We start from the raw sequence: 20314 nt of genomic DNA, 5'->3' as shown, positions 1-20314 counted from the left end.
TCTGGCCACCATGAGCCAGAACCTTGAAGCCTTGCTGGCTAATGTGGAGCAGCTCCAAAAATTTGGATAATTTTTGTTTTCCAAAATTGTATTTGATGTTAAAAAAGTTACACGCACAAAATAAAAAAAAATTGTTAGAAAAAAAATTACGTTAAGCGGCTGTTGTGTTTATTAATGCAATAAAGGTACAGCAGATTGGCTAGCAGAAATTGGTTACCTTAAACATTTCACACATCTAACGTAAGAATGTGATTTTTAATTACAAAATTAAAAATCATAAAATAATGAGAGTTAGGTTATTGTCTAAAAAACATGTAAACACCTTTATTCACAAACTACACCTCTACACAAAAAAAAAAAAAAAAGCATTAGACCAGGCACATTTACCACATCTATATTTTCATTTTATAAATGTAAATGTTGATGGCCAATTATGCCTGCAAAGTGTTCTTCAGGTATTCTTTGAAGACTTAATTGGTCATGACCATTATCATTCATTACACTAATTGAAATCGTAATTGAGGATGGCTTGTGTAGTTTGAACTGAAAGCAGTAATTTAACTTTAAAAAAAAAACATTGCTGTGCGGATTTTAGCAATAGCGTGTGCTATTTAAGAGGAATGTGTAAATCTACGAGAAGTTTGGATTTTTACGATGAGGTTTGTGGTAATGCGATGGGTTCGCATTAGTGCAATATCATTTGGCATACGCCTACTTTGTGTAATACTGCGTACAAATTAGCAAAAATACGTTGGGGGCAGATATTCACTATTGTGCAACATGTTCGCAATTTTGCGAATACCTTGCGCGAACGAAAAAAATAGTGATCAACTCGGAATCACCCCCACTGTGTGAATCAGTGTGCGTTTACTTTTCCTTCAGAGTTGATTTTGTAATAGACATATTTATCAGATAACTATTTGTTTGCACCTTGGCACATAAACCCCATTACAATTCTCTCCAGTTACTGATTAAATGATTATTTGGTCAGGGCCGCAGGACCTAAAATGTGATCTACTATAAAAAAAAACCAAAATCTCAGAGGTAGCTCATACCGCAGGCAGAATCATGGGCTGCAGAGCTCTCTGCCTCATCCTGCTATGTGGGTTTATCGGGTCCTACGCACAACCACAGTGAGTATGCCTCTGTCCACATTACGTACAGCTAACATGTTTGTGCTAGATATTTTCAGAACACATCTATTATTAAAAGCTACTGAATGTAACCAGTGTACTCAAATATGAAACAACACAGGGGGTAATTCAGATTTGATCGCCGCTGTGCTTTTTCGCACAGCGGGCGATCAGATCCGTACTGCGCATGCGTATGCACCGCAATGAGCCAGCGCATTGCACGGCTGCAATGGGGTCGCCGGTCAGTGATGGGTTTGTGCGAAGGATTCATTTGCACGGACGTTCGCAAGGAGATTGACAGGAAAAGGGCGTTTGTGGGTGGCAACTGACAGTTTTCAGGGAGTGTCTGGGAAAACGCAGGCGGGATCAAGCATTTTCAGGGAGGGTGTCTGACGTCAAATCCGGCCCCAAACAGGCTGATGTAATCGCAGTGTCTGAGTAAGTCCTGGGCTGCGCAGAGACTGCACAAAATCAGTTTGCGCAGCTCTGCCACACATGCGATCGCACACTTGCACAGCTAAAATACACTCCCCCTGTAGGCGGCGACTGTCTGATCGCACGGCTGCAAAAATCACTGCCCAGCGATTGGGTCTGAATTACCCCCACAGTGTGCACTTATATCTACCATTTCAAAAGTGCAGCCAGAAACTGCGTGCAAATATAGTTGTGTTGCTTTTATCTTCTACATAACAGTACTGTGTTACAGGTTTTCTGTGTCTGATGGGTTTGTTGGCTGGATTAAAGTCAATTATTTACAAAATACACCTGTTTGAAGTAAAAATAAATAAAAAAATGCGCTCCAGCTGGGATTTGTTATGTTTGAGCAGCTCTGAAGAAATAGGGTAAGTAATAACAATGTGGAGCAGAGCACTTGTTATTATGTATCTGTGTAATATGTGTTTGCAACAAATGTTGCTTATAGGATAATTTATAGCAGTGCAATACCTGTAAAAAAAGAAGGGGTTAGTTTAATGGGATGCGGTCAACATCCCGCCGGACGGAATCCCGGCAGTTGAAATACCGACACCGGAATCCCAACCGGCACAATCCCGACACATTCTCCCTCCGTGGGTGTCCACGACACCCATAGAGGGAGAATAAATGAGTGTGCCGAGCGTAGCGAGGCAAAGTGCCCACAAGGGGCTGCGTTCCGCTCGCCACCCCTGTCGGGATTGTGCTGGTCGGGATTCCGGTGTCGGTATTTCGACAGCCGGGATCCCGTCCAGCGGGATTTCGTACTGATCCCAGTTTAATGTTGATAGCCCTTTTGTATTATTACAGTCCTTGGTTTTTACATTAGGGTTCCATTACTTGTCGTTTTGGGAGATCAAGATTTTTTGACAAGATGTTCTTTATCCCTAACTATCCCTAATCTACCAACCTTGTCCACGATGACAGGGGGACGTTGGTGATTCTCCCTCTGGCTAGGTTCCCCGCTTTGTGAAGCCGCTTCACTCCGGCCGCGTCTCCTATGCGCCGTGTGTAAAAAAATCTTTTCATGTGATGTCAGGGAATGAGATGAGGAAATCTCATTCCCTGATATCACACGAAAAGATTTTTTTTTACACACGGCGCATCAACATTAAACTAACCCGCTCTGTTTTTAAAGGTATTGCACTGTTACAAATTATCCTATAAGCAACATTTGTTGCAAACACATATTACACAGATACATAATAACAAGCGCTCTGCTCCACATTGTTATCACCAGTAGCGGATCTTGCCACGGGCAAGCAGGACTTTTGCCCAGGGCGCCGCCTTCCAGAGGGCGCCGGCGCCATCTGGAGGGTGCCGCACCATGGCAAGATCCGCTGCTGCTGTGCCCCCAGCTGCCTGGTCTGTCCCGCTGCCCCCCGCTGTGAAGGGAACTAGACGCGTAGCGCCTAGTTTCCCTTCGTGGAGAGGACCTTTGATGTGCGGTGCGCGATGACGTCATCGCGCACCGCACATCATTTCAGCGGCACTCATACTGTACAGGGGGCATAACTGACCACGCCCCCTGTATGAAGCCACGCCCCCATTGCCTGCCCGGGGCGCTGCAAGCGCTCCAACCGGCCCTGGTTATTACACCTGTTTGAAGCGTCTGATGCACGTGAATTCTTTGTGTTTTTTCATTTTTCTTAAACAATTCATAAACTGTTTCTTACTCCTGACTTCTGGAAATGCTCCAATCACTAGTCATTTTACTTTACATTTGTTTTGTTTTTTTGCAGTTTTCCTCATAATGAATGCATTGTATGAATGTGGCGGAGGAGACAGATATTTTAATTGCACAATAACAGGGGTCTGAGGGGTCAATCTGGGGCTTGAATCCATTTCATACTGTACCTTAAACTATGATGTCTGCTCACCGCGTGCTCCATTCAGACCTGATGCGTCTTCGCACAGCGGGTGATTATTGATAGACTGCGCATGCGTATGCACACAAGTATCACCAAACAACAACAGACATCGCTGAACAGCGACAGGCTTGTGCGAAAATTTAGATCTCACGGACGTTTAAAAGGTGATTGTCAGGAAGAGGGCATTTGTGGGCGGTAACTGGCAGTTTTCTGGGAGTGTCAGGGAAAACACAGGCGTTCCCAAGCGTTTTCAGGCAGGGTATGTGATGTCAGCTCCGGCACGAACAGCCTGTTCTCAGCGCACTGTAGGAGTAAGTTCGGGGCTGCGCACACACTGCACACAGTGGTAAAAACATTAGATGGTGAGTGAGGTGCCAACGGATTTGCAGCTGTCCGCTGACTGAGGGAGATTTGTTGCACGGCGTACACATGCGATTACACACTTGCACAGTGAATATACACTCCACTTGGGCGGCAACAATCTGATCGCAGGACAGCAAAATTAGCAGCCCAGCCATCAGGTCTGAATCACCCCCTGTGTACAGTGTACTGTGACTGAGCAGTGATAATTTAGTAGACAGCGTTTTACATTGGTAACAAAGCTAAACAATTATTCCAAAGTACGGTAATTGGTCTAACGCACTAAATGATCCAGTGCGGGGAGATTTTTTTACTTATGTAGTTAATCCAAAGATGAATAACCTATTTGTGATCTAAAATGCCACTGAAATGCGATTATTATTAAACAATGTTGCAGTCATGGAATATTGGTATATACACACACAATGATTTCTGACTGTATCCATCAGTTTTCTTATCTCTGAAAAAATATTTCAAAAATATCTGACTGATATAACTATACATCTCTCTATGGTAATAGCAAACATTTAGAATGTTGCTGATGATGTACTGTATGCAGGGCCCACAGGGTTACAGGGGAACCCCCTGGTGGGCCCTACTGCCTGGGGCCCCACCTTCTCCTCTAGGGATTAGGTTCCAGACTGTGTACCTCAATTATACATTATGCACATGTTAACCTTATACTGCACAGGACTACGGTGTATTTTCTACGGTGCATAAATGGTATTTATCTGGTACTTTATCATGCACGCACTAGCTGTATTTATATATTTATCAAGGAGCCCAGCCCATGCACTCTCTACTGGTAAGATAAACCAATGCGGCCGCTGGCCACACCCCCTCTGGACACTGGACACACTCCTAAACATGTGCCCCTACCTCTGCATCGCCCCGGTGGGCCCTTCATGTCCCAGTCTGACACTGACTGTATGTTAGTAGATGGTAGTTATTGGGTAACTGAAAGTTAAACTATCTGAACACCTCAAGGCCAGAACGATATGGAGAAAGCAGATAATATTTAGTGATGTGCCAAGTGTCTAAAGATCATAAGTTCAGACCAACATGGTGAATTTGTTTTAAAAGCAAATTGCCTCTTTAAAAACCAAAAAATATTCCCACAGGCATAGAACATCAGCAACCTAGAAAATGGATGTACAGTGTTTTGATTATGGCAAGGAGCTCTTACACACAGTGGGCCAGATGTACTAAGCTTGAAAAGTGATATATCACTGTGATAAAGTACCAGCCAATCGGCTCCTAACTGTCATTTTTCAAACACAGCCTGTAACATGGCAGTTAGGAGCCGATTGGCTGGTACTTTATCACAGTGATATTTATCACTTTTCAGGCTTAGTACATCTCCCATAGTATATGAATATTATGGGTTATTGTACATGTCGTTAATGGTTATATAGTTAATAATCAGAATCTGTAGGAGATGGTTGCTTAGCAATGCCGATGGCTTTCTTCTCTCGGCGTGACACTTTCTGGCCAGCAGTGCCTGCTGTAATGTAATGAAGCTTTGCTAAGCCTGCTGCTCATTCCTAGAAACTGGGTCTACAAGTCCCCCTCCTATTGGCTGCCTTATTATCTATGAGGTTTCCTGTTCCTGCACCAGACACCTGTACTGTTTTAGTTTTTCTTTGACATAGTGCTGAACCAGTGTGCTTCTTTTTGTGATCCAAATTGACCTTGTTCACTACCAGCCCTGACCTAGGATTATGTACTGACTTTGCCTTGTCTGCTGCTAGCGCCCAAACTAGAAATGTTACTGAACTGTGCTATAACCATCTGTAACACCCCACTGGTACTAGGTATGCAAAATCTGCAGTCACTGTGTATAGTACATCACACTTACTCTGCCCCGGCTTGTCATGGGTTCAGGCACGGATATCAGAGGGTGCCCTGAATAATCAGGTGTTTAATTACAGGTGCATTGTGGGTGTGGACTACAGGTGTCGGTGCAGCGTATAAAGAATTGGGCGCCAGGCCATCTCATAAACAGCATAAAGTTTTTTTAACAGCAAACAAGGATATTGCAGGGATAACTTGTGAACATTCCTCCAGCACAAAGCATAACAGTTACAGTGGATCACATATCAGGGCACCTCCTCCAGCGCATCGCTTAGTCGCAGCGGCATATATATGGCGAACATCAGTACGTACCAGGGCATTCTGTGACCAGTAGTGCTACACATCAGGTTGCCGTCTCTCTCTCTCTCTCTTACTTAGCGAGGATTCTTGTCCATCGGGGGCTTCTAATCACGCCGCGTGGCTTTCCGACCACTTCACCTAGATACCTCTCGAGATTCTTTTCCATGGGGGCTTTTAATCACGCCGCGTGGCTTCCAACCACTTCACCCAGATACCTCTCGAGACTCACACCTCTAGCACACTTTTCTCCTGGCATCACCCTTTCACTGGATTCTGAATACTGCTGCTCTCACACTGCGGTGTCTCCCTCTGTCAAGTGCCTTGCTGTGGCTGGCATCACTCCCCACCAAAACATGTGGGGAGCCCTCACTGAGGCTACATCTTTCTGGTTACTCCACCAAACTTCTGCTAGCTAATACACGTGCTTCTCCTCACTGTCTCCTCTCTGTCTGCTCTCTGTTCTCTGTTGTAGTTGTGCCCTCTCACACTGCAGGACAAACTTTTTATAACCTTGCATTCCCAGGGACACATTCCATCTGGGATCTCCCGCTCTGAGTTTCCCGCTCTGAGTTTCCCGCTCTAAGTCTGCAAATGGGTGAGTCATGCCCTCTGCATTTTGCAGACTGATCTGTATTGCTGTGAGCTGGGCTGTTAACTCCTTCTGTGCTGCAAGCTGTAGGCTGCTGGCTCAGTTCTATATTACACAGCCATGCTGGCACCTGTAGTGCCACAGTTGATTTGTGCTTGCAGTTCCAGGGTATTACACATCTACCTGCTCTCCTTGTACTGTTTCTGGACTTTGTACTATACTGTATCTGTCAGTTTCTAGACACCAGTCTACAACACCTGACAAACCCATTCCCACACCACGTGCATTATTTTATCTGTTGCCCTCCATAAGTGTTCCATTGATCAAAGTGCTAATTAAATACACACGGCTGTATTCAAATGATATATCATGCCAAATCTCCTTTCTAAAGTAATCCCCATTATCACGCATATCGTGCCCATAGCAATCAGGTTTAGATGTGTGAAGGGTTGGGCACCCTCACTACCCCAGGGTTAGCGAGCTGAAATGATTATACCATGGCCATCAGCAGAAACAGAACGGGTGTGGAAGGGGGTGAAAAGAATTGAATACCACCCATAGAGTTTCTAAGGGGGATATTTAATAAAAACATAATTATCTCATAAAAGCTGGATAATTTGATATTTATGTTTTCTGGAGATGGAGAAAAATATCCCCTCTCCAGTGGCAGTTGCAGCACAGTCCAAAATTCAAACAGGGGAGCCAAACCAGTGAGTTCTGAACAGCAATGTCTGGCAGTGTTTGGAGTGGCAGTTGGTGTGCCTCTCCTATTTGAATTGTGGACTGCGCTGCAACTGCCACTGGTGAGGAGATATTTATCTCCATCTCCAGAGAACATAAATATCGCATTTTTCAGCTCTTATGAGATAATTATGTTTTATTAAATATCTCCCTAAGTCCCTACTATATACAGCTTTAAAACCTGGAGACATCCAAGTACCATATTAAGTTCTATGTGAAATGTGGCTTACTAAAGGTGAAAACTTTATGAAGTGGGTTTAGTGAGGTAATTGGGTATAGTATGTTGTGCCAACATTTATCATGTAAGTGTGCCTCAGGTCAACATGAGAATGCATGCATTTGGGCAAAAAAGTAACTGCCATTATAGAACATATCATGCATCATTTAAGGAGTAAATCATGTTGAGCGGTAGTTTTTCTTTTTTAAGCTAGCTCGAAGTTGTGCATTATGCTACTGAGCAAGAAATCCAATTATAACAATAGAGTGTAGATATTCTGTATATTTGAAGATATACCATAGGACTTTAAGTACCAATGGATGATTATGCAATAAAAGTCACCATACTGGTGTGCCATACTGTATAGCATATACAGGATGGGATTATATCCTGATCAAACAGACAAAATGCTTTTATGCAGTTGAATACTGAATCTATGGAGAGTCAACATGTGGAAATGTCATAACACTTAAGGAGTGCTCCAGAGTTAAAAGGCTGCAGGTGCAGTGAAGCTGTGGATACAGAAAACACTGCTACCCATGCAGAAAACATCACACTGGAGCCATTGCGACCAGTAGCAGCTTTAGCACCAAAGTCACATGGCTGCAGTCAACACTGTCCCAGGTGGCAGTAACATAATTAGTTGCTAAGGGATGTCGTGGCAATCAATCGAGGAGATACGCCAGGATCAGGTGAAAAAGCATATATGGTTTATTGTGCATCTAGGCCCAGATGGGTGTCAACAGAGCACGCAGGCTCAGTGAGACAATTTGTGTTACAGTCATCATGGTTTATATAGCATAAAATACACATTACATCAGAAATGGCTTACGTGACAGGGAACATAGTTCGTCTTTATTACTGTCATCCAAATACAATACTTATTCATAATTATGGGACAGGAAAGACCTCGGGCAGTCACTTAGGGGCCACAAATTACTAATAAAGCACTATACACCACTCTAAGCCCCTTAATTACGGAAAGGGGCCCTTATCAGTGAGTCATGCACATAAAGCACAATTAACAGAAAGCAGGTGCAGATGAGAACAGAACACTTCTTATACATGGTTCAGAATATATGTTTTACTGCAAATAAGCAATATATTGATACATCAAGCATTTTAACCCTATAGACATTCAGTCCCAGTATAAGGGGTCCAAATTTCTCTGACAATTCCTCCCTCTGACAAATTCCTTTTGTCACACACAACTATCCACTTTTTCATAAATGGCCCTTTGGTCACCTATGCCACTTGCTCGAAGGATCTGAAAGGTATTAACAGAAGGTATTTCAGGCTCCAACGGCAGAAAATTTCGACTAGGGGGCATTACCCCTCTGGACATCGGAGCGTACACAGGGGGCGGAAGATCAGAGGGAAGTGGACCCATTGCAGATTTTGAACTATTCTGACACCCCTTACTAACGATCATTGGCAAACATTTCAAACACAGGTAAAAAGTAATAATACCAATCCTCCAATTACTACATACTGCAACAATCCGTCTATCAGAGCTGATATACCTCTACCTAAGAATCCAAACGGATACCTTCCTTCTCCTCCTACCTTCCTTATTCCTTCCTGCATCTTTTCCACTTCTCTAATGTGTCCTTCCACTATATCTAAATTGTCTGCAATGTAAGTGCAACACTCCTGTCCTATCAAAGCACATGTTCCTCCCTCTGATGCCAGCACTTGGTCTAATGCAAACCTATTTTGCAGCGTTACTTTACGCACTTGAGCTAATTCTTTATTCATTTCTCATATGGCATGACTGGTTTCATTTATTATTCTATCCATATAGTGAGTGTAAGCTTCTAGTTTTTCTGACAAAATTCCTACTCCTACCTGAGGAAAAAGTGAGTAAAAGAATTGCTCCCATCTATTCTCGTACACTATTCCTCTCCTTGCCCTGTAAAATACTTTTCTATAATCAACATTACGTGGAACTCCAGGTAATTTTCTTGTGACTCGTAACATGGGGCTATTTAAGAAAGGACACATTTATCTGAACATTTACTGCTAACCTTGAGTAAGCATTTTTTTAGTGCAACACCCCCTACCTTTACATTAGTAATGTTATTAAGGCTGAGTGATGTTACCTGATAAGGGTTCCGGTCATGAATGTCCACTCGTTCTTCCCAAGTTCTAAACATGGAGTTATTGACATTACCATAAATATCCCTAAATGTATATCTTCCCCCACCTTCTGTCTGTTGACTATACGCATGGACCTTGTCCCACCATCATCTAGTGTTCCTTGAGCTAAATCATTATGAACCACACAAATGGCAGGCTGTCCCTCTCTGGATACTATTGCTAAGAGGGTAGTTTATTCTTCTCTGAGGACTAATTCTGGCACTATAATTGGTTCTGGAAAAATTCTCTTCCCAGTATACCCAATCAAATCTCATACCTGAATGGTTATTAAGGGTATCCCTGACTCAGCAGTCATTGGCAAATGTGTACACACCCTACAGTCAGTCTCAATGTTAACTCTTGCAATGGCCTTATGAATGGCAAGTATAGCATTCTTTCCTTTTATTTCATGTCCATAGTCAGTGATGTGATTCTCCAGCATGACAGGAGTTAAGACAGAGAACAGGATCCAAAGTATCTTCATTTTCTTCACGGGTAGAGAAGCTCTGCTTCTTTCCGGCTTAGGTGGCAACTCACCAGGGGCTTTATTGTATCCTTTCTGGTGGTCACGGTCCTGTGAGCAACACAGGTAAGGTGGTCTGCAGGATGTCCTCGGGTTCACTCCGGGGCGGATCTGATCGGACCTCTTTTGCAGTGTGATGCTTGTACTCAGGTGGATCTTTTGCCGACTCTCGCCGCTGTTGGAGTCGTTAACAGCACCTGGAATGGTCCTTCCCACCGCTCGGACAAGGAACTGCAACGTAAAAAGTTTCATCACAAAGTCACCAGGCATTAGATCATGGCAGGCCGCAGGACTGCTTGGTTGTTGAGAAATGACAGCATTGTGAATTGTGTTGATCTGTCTGGCTCATATTAATCAAATATTTAACAGTCACATCTTGGGCGGTAGAGAGGTCTGGCGCTGGGACCATCATAAGATTAGGCAACTTTCCAAATAGCGTGGTTCAGATAGAATGCAAAACAAGAGGCAAGGCCTCAGGCCACAAGAGTCCAGTTTGTTTGGTACATTTTTGCAATTTATTTTTCACAGTTTGATTTAATCGTTCAATTTTTGCACTTGACTGGGGGTGGTAGGGCACATGTAATTGCTGCTTTATGCCCATCATTTCACACATTTCTTTGCATACCCTTCTGGTAAAATGCGTACCTTGGTCAGAAGAGATAACCTGGGGAAGTCCATACCTGCAGACTAATACCTGCACTATCTTCTTGGCTGTTATACTAGCTGTTGCCGTGGCTACAAGCAATGCTCCACCCACCTGCTAAACAGTTAAAGTCAAAACATACTGCAATTGTCTTACCTTTGGGAACTGAATGTAATTAATTTGTACCACCTGAAATGGTCCCTCTGTGGCGGGAAGGTGTGATGATATTGTAGGCACTTTTCTACCTGGATTGTTTTGGAGACAAATTAGACAGCCTTGACAAAATTTAGAAGAAAATGCAGAGAATCCAGGGGCGTACCAGTAGGTCGTGACTAAATTAGTCATTGCAGTTTTAGATGCATGGGTCAGGCCATGCGTGACCTGAGCCAATGCAGGTAAAAGTGATCTGGGGGCCACTGGCTTGCCTTCTTTATTGCGCCACAAACCATCAGCATCTGGCTAGCATCCTTCCCGCTTCCAGGTGGAGATTTCCTATGGACTGGAGGTTAATTGCATAGAAATCAATGCTTGTGTATCAGGTATACATATTTCAGACATTACATACACTTGTTCTTTTAACATAGCCGTGGATTTTGCTATTCGATCCACTCTGGCATTTCCTTTTGACACCTCATCTCTGCCAGAAGTGTGGGCCTGGCACTTTATGACAGCAATTTGTTCAGGTTCCATTACTGCTTCTAAAAGCTCTCGCACCTTGTCCGCATGCGCTATAGGTACCCCTTTAGATGTTAGGAAGTTTCTCATTTTCCACAAACAAAATTTGCACCACACCAAACGCATAGCACGAGTCAGTGTAAAGTTTACAACAGTGTCAGTTTACAATATTTCCCTTTGCTAATTTGCAAGCTCTGGTCAATGCTACCAGCTCAGCACTTTGAGCTGAGTGAGGGGCTGGGAGGAGTCTGGCTTCCAGCGTTTCAGTCTGTGTACACACAGCATATGCAGACCCCAGGCTGACGTCTTCTCGTTGTAAGCAGCTTCCATCCACGAACAGTGTTAAATCTGCATGCGGGATGGGTTCATCAGTGAGGCCAGGGCTGTGTGTCTTGTGTGCCCCCAGCTTCCCCTCCTCCCTCTGAGTCTGGAAAGACTCATCCCTTACAAGCAGTGCTGGATAATGAGATTACTGGGTGTTAGCAAAGTCAGTTCCCGCTTAGTGAGCAGTGAAGTGGTTAAATGTTGTGTCTGCTTGCAAGTAAGTAAAGTAGCTACTGCATGAGGCACGCATAGGATTCAGGACAATATCTGCAGATTTGTGAACTAAGATTGCGGCTTCAGCCACTGCTCGCAAACACACCGGCAAGGCTCTGGCAACTGGGTCCAAGACCGCACAGTAGTATGCCACAGGGCGTTGTTTATTTTTATGCTGTTTAGTTAACACACCTGCAGAATGTCCCATCGCTCTATGAAAAAAAACAGGGAAAAAGCTTGTTATAATGTGGAATGCCTAGCGCTGATGGTTGCAACAATGATTCTTTCAATGTCTGAAAAACTTGGTTACTTTCGTCAGTGTGCTGTAAGGGTTCTGTGACCGCGTGCGCCGTTAAGGCATAGAGTGGAGCTGCCAATTGGGAATAATTGGGTATCCACTGCCTGCAGTAACCAGTCATGCCCAAAAAGGCACGAACTTGCTTTTTATTTCGGGGCAGTTGTACCTGCTGAATCGCCTCTACTCTTTTAGTGGTTATGTGCCTGTACCCCGGGGATATGCAATGCCCTATGTATTCCACCTTGGGAGAGCATAACTGCATTTTCCCTTTGGACACTTTGTGTCCTTTCTCAGCAAAAAAACAGGATATTTCCAATGACGGTGAACAGAGCAGGAGGTCATCCACGTATTGGATGAGGGTGGAGCCACCTGGTGGAGAAAAGTGGCTTAAATCCTCCTTTAATGCCTGGCCAAATATGGCAGGGGCATCAGTGAAACCCATGGGGAGACGGGTCCACGTGTACTGCTGTCCTCTGTAGGTGAATGCGAACAAGTATTGACTGTCTGGATGTATAGGGACAGCAAAAAATGCTGAGCATAAATCGATTACAGAAAAATGTGAGCTATTGGGGGGGACCTGCATCAGGATGGTAGCTGGGTTTGGGACCACGGGGGATCGAGAGAGAACCACAGCATTAACAGCTCTCAGGTCCTGCACAAATCTCCATGTAGTGGTCTGTTGTTCCCTGTTTGTCCCTGCCTGCTGTTCTATCTGAGCCCCCGCAGACCCCCCTTTCTCTTTTTTTTAATGGGCAGGATCGGTGTATTTGCAGGGCTCATGGTTTTAACAATTACTCCCTGTTCCAAAAGTCTTTGGAGCACGGAGAAAATGCCTTGCTCGGCTTCTGGCCGAAGGGGGTACTGGGGAAGCCTGGGGGGTTGCTTAAGTTTGATATGTACGGGCTCTACAGATTTTATAAGTCCTACGTCTGAACTGTCTGTTGTCCAGAGCTGTTCAGGGATTTCTGTCACCCAGTCCGGCAGTGTCTGTAAAAGAGGCATGAGCCTATTATCCTCATTCTGCCAAAGGGCATCCTGCACAGTGTCAGCATGCTTCTCTGGGACATGTAGGAAGACCCCGTCGGGTGAACAACTAATAGTACATCTAAGTTTCGCAAGGAGGTCGCGACCTAGCAAACTGACAGGGGCACTAGTGGATAACAAGAAAGAGTGCGTGTTTGTTAGGGGACCTAGTGTGACAGTCAAGGGTTCCGAGAGTGCCATTTCAACGGGACTGTTTGAGATTCCCACAGCAGTGACAGTTTTGTCAGAGGTAGGAAAATCTTGATTACCAACTATTAATGAAACAGAGGCTCCAGGGTCTATCAAACAAGGGATTGGCTTGTTATTTATAAGTAAATGTACCATAGGGTCATGCTTATCTGCAGCCAATACTGGATACACCGGAGCCCTGTCCTCCTGTCAGTATCTATTCTTAGGACGGTCTCTAAAGTTCCTACGATCATAATTGTAATTGTCAGAGGAAGTAAACTTCCTTTGCGCAGTGGGTTTTTTACAATCATATGACAAGTGTCCTTTTTCCTGACAATTGTAACACACTATGTCTCTCCGGGGAGCCGGCCCCCTCCCACAGGAGAGTGCGTTGTGAACAGGCTGAGCATTTTGCTCAGCTGCTTTAATTTGCAAATTCATTAACTTTTGTTGTCTGTTTATATCTTTTTCAACTAAGTTGGCCTCATGGGGTCTACTCCACTCGATAATGCTAGTGAGCGTCTTAGTTTTCCAATCAGGGGACTGAGTTTTAAGTCTGGATTGTATGGGTCTTTTCAATCCTTCTACGTACGAAGTGACTAACAAAGGAGCTAAATCTGGCTTCCCTTGTATGTCCGGGATGCCACTGTGACATTTTACAGTTTTGAAGAATGTGGCCGTATAATCTGCAACTGATTCTTTTTGATCCTGGGTAATTCCCATTATTTTAGTCCAATCAATAGTTGCAGGGAATGTTTTATGAAATGCTGTTTCTAGTTCTAACCACTTAGCAGCTGGCTGATCACTCGTGAGTTCAGCAGCCGCTGCAGCAGCAGTGTCCCATTTTAATTGCTGCATGAGGGTCGTATAATCATTGGGTTTGAACACAGCAAGTAGTAATTGCAACAGATCTCTATATGTGGGCTGGTGAATATTTTTAGTTAGTAATAAATTATCCCACACTGTCCTGGGATCTTTTCTAGGGTCGGGCATCGTTTCTGCTAGGGCTCTAAGGTCTGATGCCGCCCAGGGAACATGCATGGAGTATGTAACAGCCGGCCCCACACCCCCAGCTGGAGGGGCTGTGATAAGCCTGACCGGGTATAGGGTCGGATGCATCATACCAGGATCTGCAGGGGTTAAGGTCTGCGGCATCATGCGTTGACCTCTACCTCTGCCTAAATATGTTACAACGTAGTCCAGTGTCCCTGCACCAGAAGAATCTGGTGACGGAACGTGAACTAAAGTTTCCTGTAGTGTAGTGTTATCAGAGAGGGAAGAAACGTCAGCAGCAACTTTCTACGGACCGTTCACCCTCTACTCTATTTATAGAGGAAGGTGCAGAGGCAATGATCAGGGAAGTGTCTATTGCCAGTGTCCCTTAACTCTGTGGGTTTTTGATAATTGATGCAAGTGGGTGTATAATGCCTCCTCCCTTTCTCTAATTTCCTTTACTGTCTGTTATTAAGTCTATATTTTTGCCGCATAAGGCGGAGGGTTTTGTATTGGAGGTGACAATAAAAGTGCATCAGCTACCCACAAACAATAAGATTTACATTCATTACAACATATCAACTTATTTCCTAAATTATTCAAAACATTTGCATTAAAGGTACCTGTAAGAGGAAAGGTTAGATAATTCTGTGTTTTCTTATTCCATTTTCTCAAGAATTTCACAGCCAAAACCCCATGCTTCTACATTTCATAATACTGGCCGGTGCACTCAGAGGGATCTCCCCCTTTGTGGACTGATTTTGCCCCATTTGCCTTCCTCTAGTGTACACAATTTTACCTCAAAAACCGGCTCTCACAAGCAAATGGAGTCTCCTGCCACTTGCAAGGAGATGAATCAATTATTTTCAATACAGTAAAGTATACCCACAAGCGTCACGTCTGACGAGAGTGCTAAACCTTTCTCTCCCCAGGCTGTTGTATGTTACCTAACCAAAAAGTAGTCACACAGATCTAACTTCTGTCAAGTACCTACAATACCTGCCATGAGAGATGGTCCCACAAATTTCCTTATACCTTCATCATACCTTGGGCAAGAAAGAGTCACACAGATCTATTTCTTTCCCCTGCGTTATAAAGGCTGATATGAGAAGCTTCACCTTTCTCTGTCCCTGACACGGGTACAGAGTTCAGTTTACACACATGCACTCAGCGTCATTCATCTCTTACATACATACATACATACATACATACATACATACATTACATACATCGCAACACAAAATACTTGTAGCAGTTATTGCATCAGTTTAACCCTATACAGTTTCAACCTTCAATGCTTAGTAACACCACTGTATGTTATACAATGTATACCCTTTATATTATTGATGAAAAAAATAAGGTTAGAACCTGAAAATACAGGAAAAGCAATATATGCACAAGTTTGAGTATTGCAGTAAATAGAAATAGTAATGACTTCTGGAAAGAATGGTGTTAGATGTTAGTTCTAGAAAAAGAAGTATTATTCATACATTTCATACAAATCTATAGACACAGAAAAATATGCTTTTTCGTCTAGTCCTTACCTCAGGAACGAGGTTCTTTTCGGAGCGAGCACTGCACACACGGGACAGACGTGCTGTTTTTCTTATGCCGCAGAAAATAGAAGGTATGAAAAGTTTCTCACCTTACAGCGCTGTTTAGTTTCTGCGGCAGAGGACCCAGCAGTCTTGTTGTCCCGTATGCGAAGTGGGTTTGTCCGACCGGGCAGGAAACATCAAATGTCGTGGCAATCAATCGAGGAGATACGCCAGGATCAGGTGAAAAAGCATATATGGTTTATTGTGCATCTAGGCCCAGATGGGTGTCAACAGAGCACGCAGGCTCAGTGAGACAATTTGTGTTACAGTCATCATGGTTTATATAGCATAAAATACACATTACATCAGAAATGGCTTACGTGACAGGGAACATAGTTCGTCTTTATTACTGTCATCCAAATACAATACTTATTCATAATTATGGGACAGGAAAGACCTCGGGCAGTCACTTAGGGGCCACAAATTACTAATAAAGCACTATACACCACTCTAAGCCCCTTAATTACGGAAAGGGGCCCTTATCAGTGAGTCATGCACATAAAGCACAATTAACAGAAAGCAGGTGCAGATGAGAACAGAACACTTCTTATACATGGTTCAGAATATATGTTTTACTGCAAATAAGCAACATATTGATACATCAAGCATTTTAACCCTATAGACATTCAGTCCCAGTATAAGGGGTCCAAATTTCTCTGACAGGGACAATGAGAGGGACTATGTATGGCAGGTGGGATGTGAGGAAGCTTGAGGCTGGCTGTATACAACCAGAGTAGAGCCTTTAGAGAATCCTTGATAATCAGCCCTATCAACCCCTTTCACTGTAACAACTTTTAATTTTGCTCCTCTGCTCTCCCCTCTTTCCCCTCCTGCCTCTTGGCCCTTGATCTCCATGTACTTTAACTCTAAAATTGCTACTAGCAATCATAGTATGTTCTCCCAAAACACCTACTTGAAAACACTGGTCGTCAACCCACCATTTCCTCCTTTTTCAACACCTGTAATGAAGACAACTCATTCTCATCACCTTACCTGTCCCCTCAACATATTGTCTTCCTATGTACTCAATGCTTGGTCCCACCTCGGTCATCTGCTTAACTCTCTCTCTCTACACTGGCAGTGGCCCTCCACCTTTAAACACAACATCATCTCTCCCATTCTTAAAATGTGATCACGACACCCTCTCTAACTAGTGCCCCATTTCTCTCATCCCCTTTTCCTCCAAATATCTTGGAATAACTTTTCTTTCAATGACTGTCTCCATTTTACTTTCCTCTCATTCCCTCCTTGCACTCTACACAATAGAACACCCTCTCCTTCTTTAAACCCTTAACTCTATTGGGTTCTATGACACTTCCCTCTCATTGCTGTCATCCTAACTTTGAATAACACTCTCTCTATTTCCTAATCCTGCTCCCCCCTTCCTGTTGCTATCCTTGTTCTCCTTTTCTTCTGTTTTAACACCTCATCACTTGGAGAGCTCATAAGCTCCTTTGACTTTTATTAACACATCTCATGACACATAAATCTATTTTCCTTCCTATAACCTTTAAGATCAGTCCTCCCTCCTCACCTCTTTCCAGTTCACTTCACAGTTTTACCCCTCACTAGCCTAGACTTTAAGCTCTCATGAAGGGCGTGGTATGGTATGCCGGCGGCCGGGCTCCCGGCGACCAGCATACCGGCACCGGGAGCCCGACCGCCGGCATACCGACAGTGTGGCGAGCGCAAATGAGCCCCTTGCGTGCTCGCTGTGCTCGCCTACGCGTGCCACGCTATTTATTCTCCCTCCAGGGGGGTTGTGGACCCCCACGAGGGAGAATATTTGTCTGTATGCCGTGTGTTGGGATCCCGGTGCCGGTATACTGTGCACCGGGATCCCGACATTCGGCATACTGAAGACCACCCCTCATAATCAGGGCCTTCCTTCCTCTTGTTCACTACTTGCACTAATCATAGTTCCTGTGCAATTCCATTCATGGTCTGCAATTCTAATGCCTTCTGTCTGCCCTGCCCTAGGGTATTAAGACATCACTTATCTAAATATTCTGTTGTTTGTATTGTCCATTTGTACTGCTTGGTTATTTATCATTTGTTTGTTATTGTAATATTTGGCAGTGCCATATAAAATCAATCAATCAATCAATCAATCAATCAATCAATTAATAATAATAATAATAATAATAATAATAATAATAATAATATTATGTCAGCCTAATAAATTTTAACATATTGTAAGCAAAGTAAACTGACTTTGTTGCTCAGAATTCCTTTTCATATGTAAACTCTTTCCATGTAGTAAACCCAGATGATCAGTTTGAGTGTTGATCGTTGTATTACTTGGCTCATTGCTTGCAACTAAATTGTTCTGTACAGAAATTATGGACTGTCTCATTTGTGTGTGTGTTTTATGCTGTGCTTGATAAAAAAAAACTTATGTAGTTAATTCTCCCTCTACCCAGAAGAGAGAATAATAAATTGGTGCTTATTCTATGTAAAATAAAAATCCCTTCTCCACTTGACATGTGCTATATAGAAATGGTATAAGCGATTTTGACTTTAACAAAAATATGCTTGTTCCTGTAAAGTTTTTGTATATACATGGCAGAGCTATAGGTGGAAGCCATCATGAGCAATTAATTCCACGTTTGAAGACAACACCCAGCAATTTTTTTAAATAAATGATGTGCAATGGGCATGGGGATTTTATTTTCATTAACACATACAAAGAGCACAATGCACTAAATAAAACATACATTTTGGGGGAGATTCAAATGTTTGAAAAGTCAGTTGGTAGTCTGTTTTTTCCTATCTAATAGACAGGAAAAAACAGACTCCCAACTGACTTTTCAAACATCTGAATCTCTCCCTTTCAGTACAATGATGTAATAATAGTTCTGCAGAATGTTCTATAAGTTAAATTACAAATGTAATTTAAAACAAATCTCCAAATGTATACATAGCTAATGTACCCTAATGTGTTTCCATTCTACCAGATGCACCTTGATCACACCCAATGTCCTGCGTTTGGAAAGCCAAGAGACCATCATAGTGGATGGACATGACTCTGAATTTGAGGCTGAGATTTCAATTCATGATTTCCCAAAGAAGAAATACAATATTGTTACTAAAAAGGTCCATGTCAATGAGGGTAATGGCTTCATGGGATCAGTTAATTTGATGGTAAGGTTTCAGACTGCGACATTTGAGGGACCATGTGAAAAAAGTAAAGTGTAAATGAATAAAGGTTAACATAGAAACACAGTGCAAAATGATCTAGATCCTTATATATAGCAAATCATATGTGGAGATCATTTATTATGTACCAGGGATGAATCTAGACTTACTGTCAAAACCTCAGTGTGGTGACCCCATCACTAACTCCCCAGTAGCTAGTAATCACCCTCTAACTACAGTACATGACAGCCATATTATGCAGAGAACATCACAATGACCTCTACAATTCCAAAAATGTGAAAACACTCAAGGTTCTACTAATCACCACATTAGATACATGGAAAATTATTACATACACCTGCCCTTGAAAGGTTGCATATGAGAGTCCAGTCCAGTAAAATAGTTCTTTTATCACAATTGAAAGAATCGATCTGTGTTCTCAACACCAATATTTCTTTAAAGCAGTATTCTAGTAAGGAGGTTGACACTTTCTTCTTGAGATATCTCAAAAGAAAAATAAATATTCCAGGATAATAAATCATTTTATTATAATAAAAATGTGTCAATATGGTCACAAATAACGACCTGATTAATTACTACAGAATGTGCATCAATAAAACATCACAGGTTCAATAAGACTCTACACATTAAATCTTACCATGCCAGCTCCCATAAAGGAGCAGAGAACTAAGCTTAAAATGGAAGGCTCCAGAAACTTCCCTCCACACTTTCAAAAAATCACAGGTGCACTCCTGGAAAGGGTCAATCTAAAGCAGCCAATCAGATGCTCTGTCTCATTTCACTATAGCCTTTTAGAAAATGAAAGACAGCATCTGATTTGTTGCTATGGGCAACCTCTGTTTTAGAAGCTTTAGTAACTTTATCCCTAACAGTGAGTAGTCAACCTCATTATTTCTAATTCCATAACCAGATGAAAGCCTATGATTCTGTTATGATTTCTGTAAAGTAAAGGCAGTGACCTAGTTAGATGTATACCTCATGCCACGTGTGGATGAGCTGAT

At 42.9% G+C, this 20314-nt stretch overlaps 1 protein-coding gene across 5 annotated transcripts in view; it reads left to right on the top strand.

Moving 5' to 3' along the window:
- Window positions 1-1025: 1025 nt before the first annotated feature.
- The window catches only part of LOC134936121 (A.superbus venom factor 1-like), a 283470-nt gene continuing 264181 nt past the window's right edge, over window positions 1026-20314 (top strand). For 4 of the 5 annotated variants that reach the window (XM_063931033.1, XM_063931031.1, XM_063931032.1 and 1 more), the window contains exons 1-2: window positions 1026-1133; window positions 19112-19298. In XM_063931033.1, coding sequence (XP_063787103.1) covers window positions 1069-1133; window positions 19112-19298 — 252 coding nt within the window. In that variant the 5' untranslated portion in view covers window positions 1026-1068. Of the gene's footprint in view, window positions 1134-13517; window positions 13625-19111; window positions 19299-20314 lie in introns of those variants that run through there. The other variant, XM_063931034.1, reaches the window with a different exon arrangement.

This window comes from Pseudophryne corroboree, chromosome 6 (assembly GCF_028390025.1).
Source record: "Pseudophryne corroboree isolate aPseCor3 chromosome 6, aPseCor3.hap2, whole genome shotgun sequence".
In the NCBI taxonomy this organism is placed as follows: Eukaryota; Metazoa; Chordata; class Amphibia; order Anura; family Myobatrachidae; genus Pseudophryne; species Pseudophryne corroboree.
This window is presented reverse-complemented; position numbering and strand designations above follow the sequence as displayed.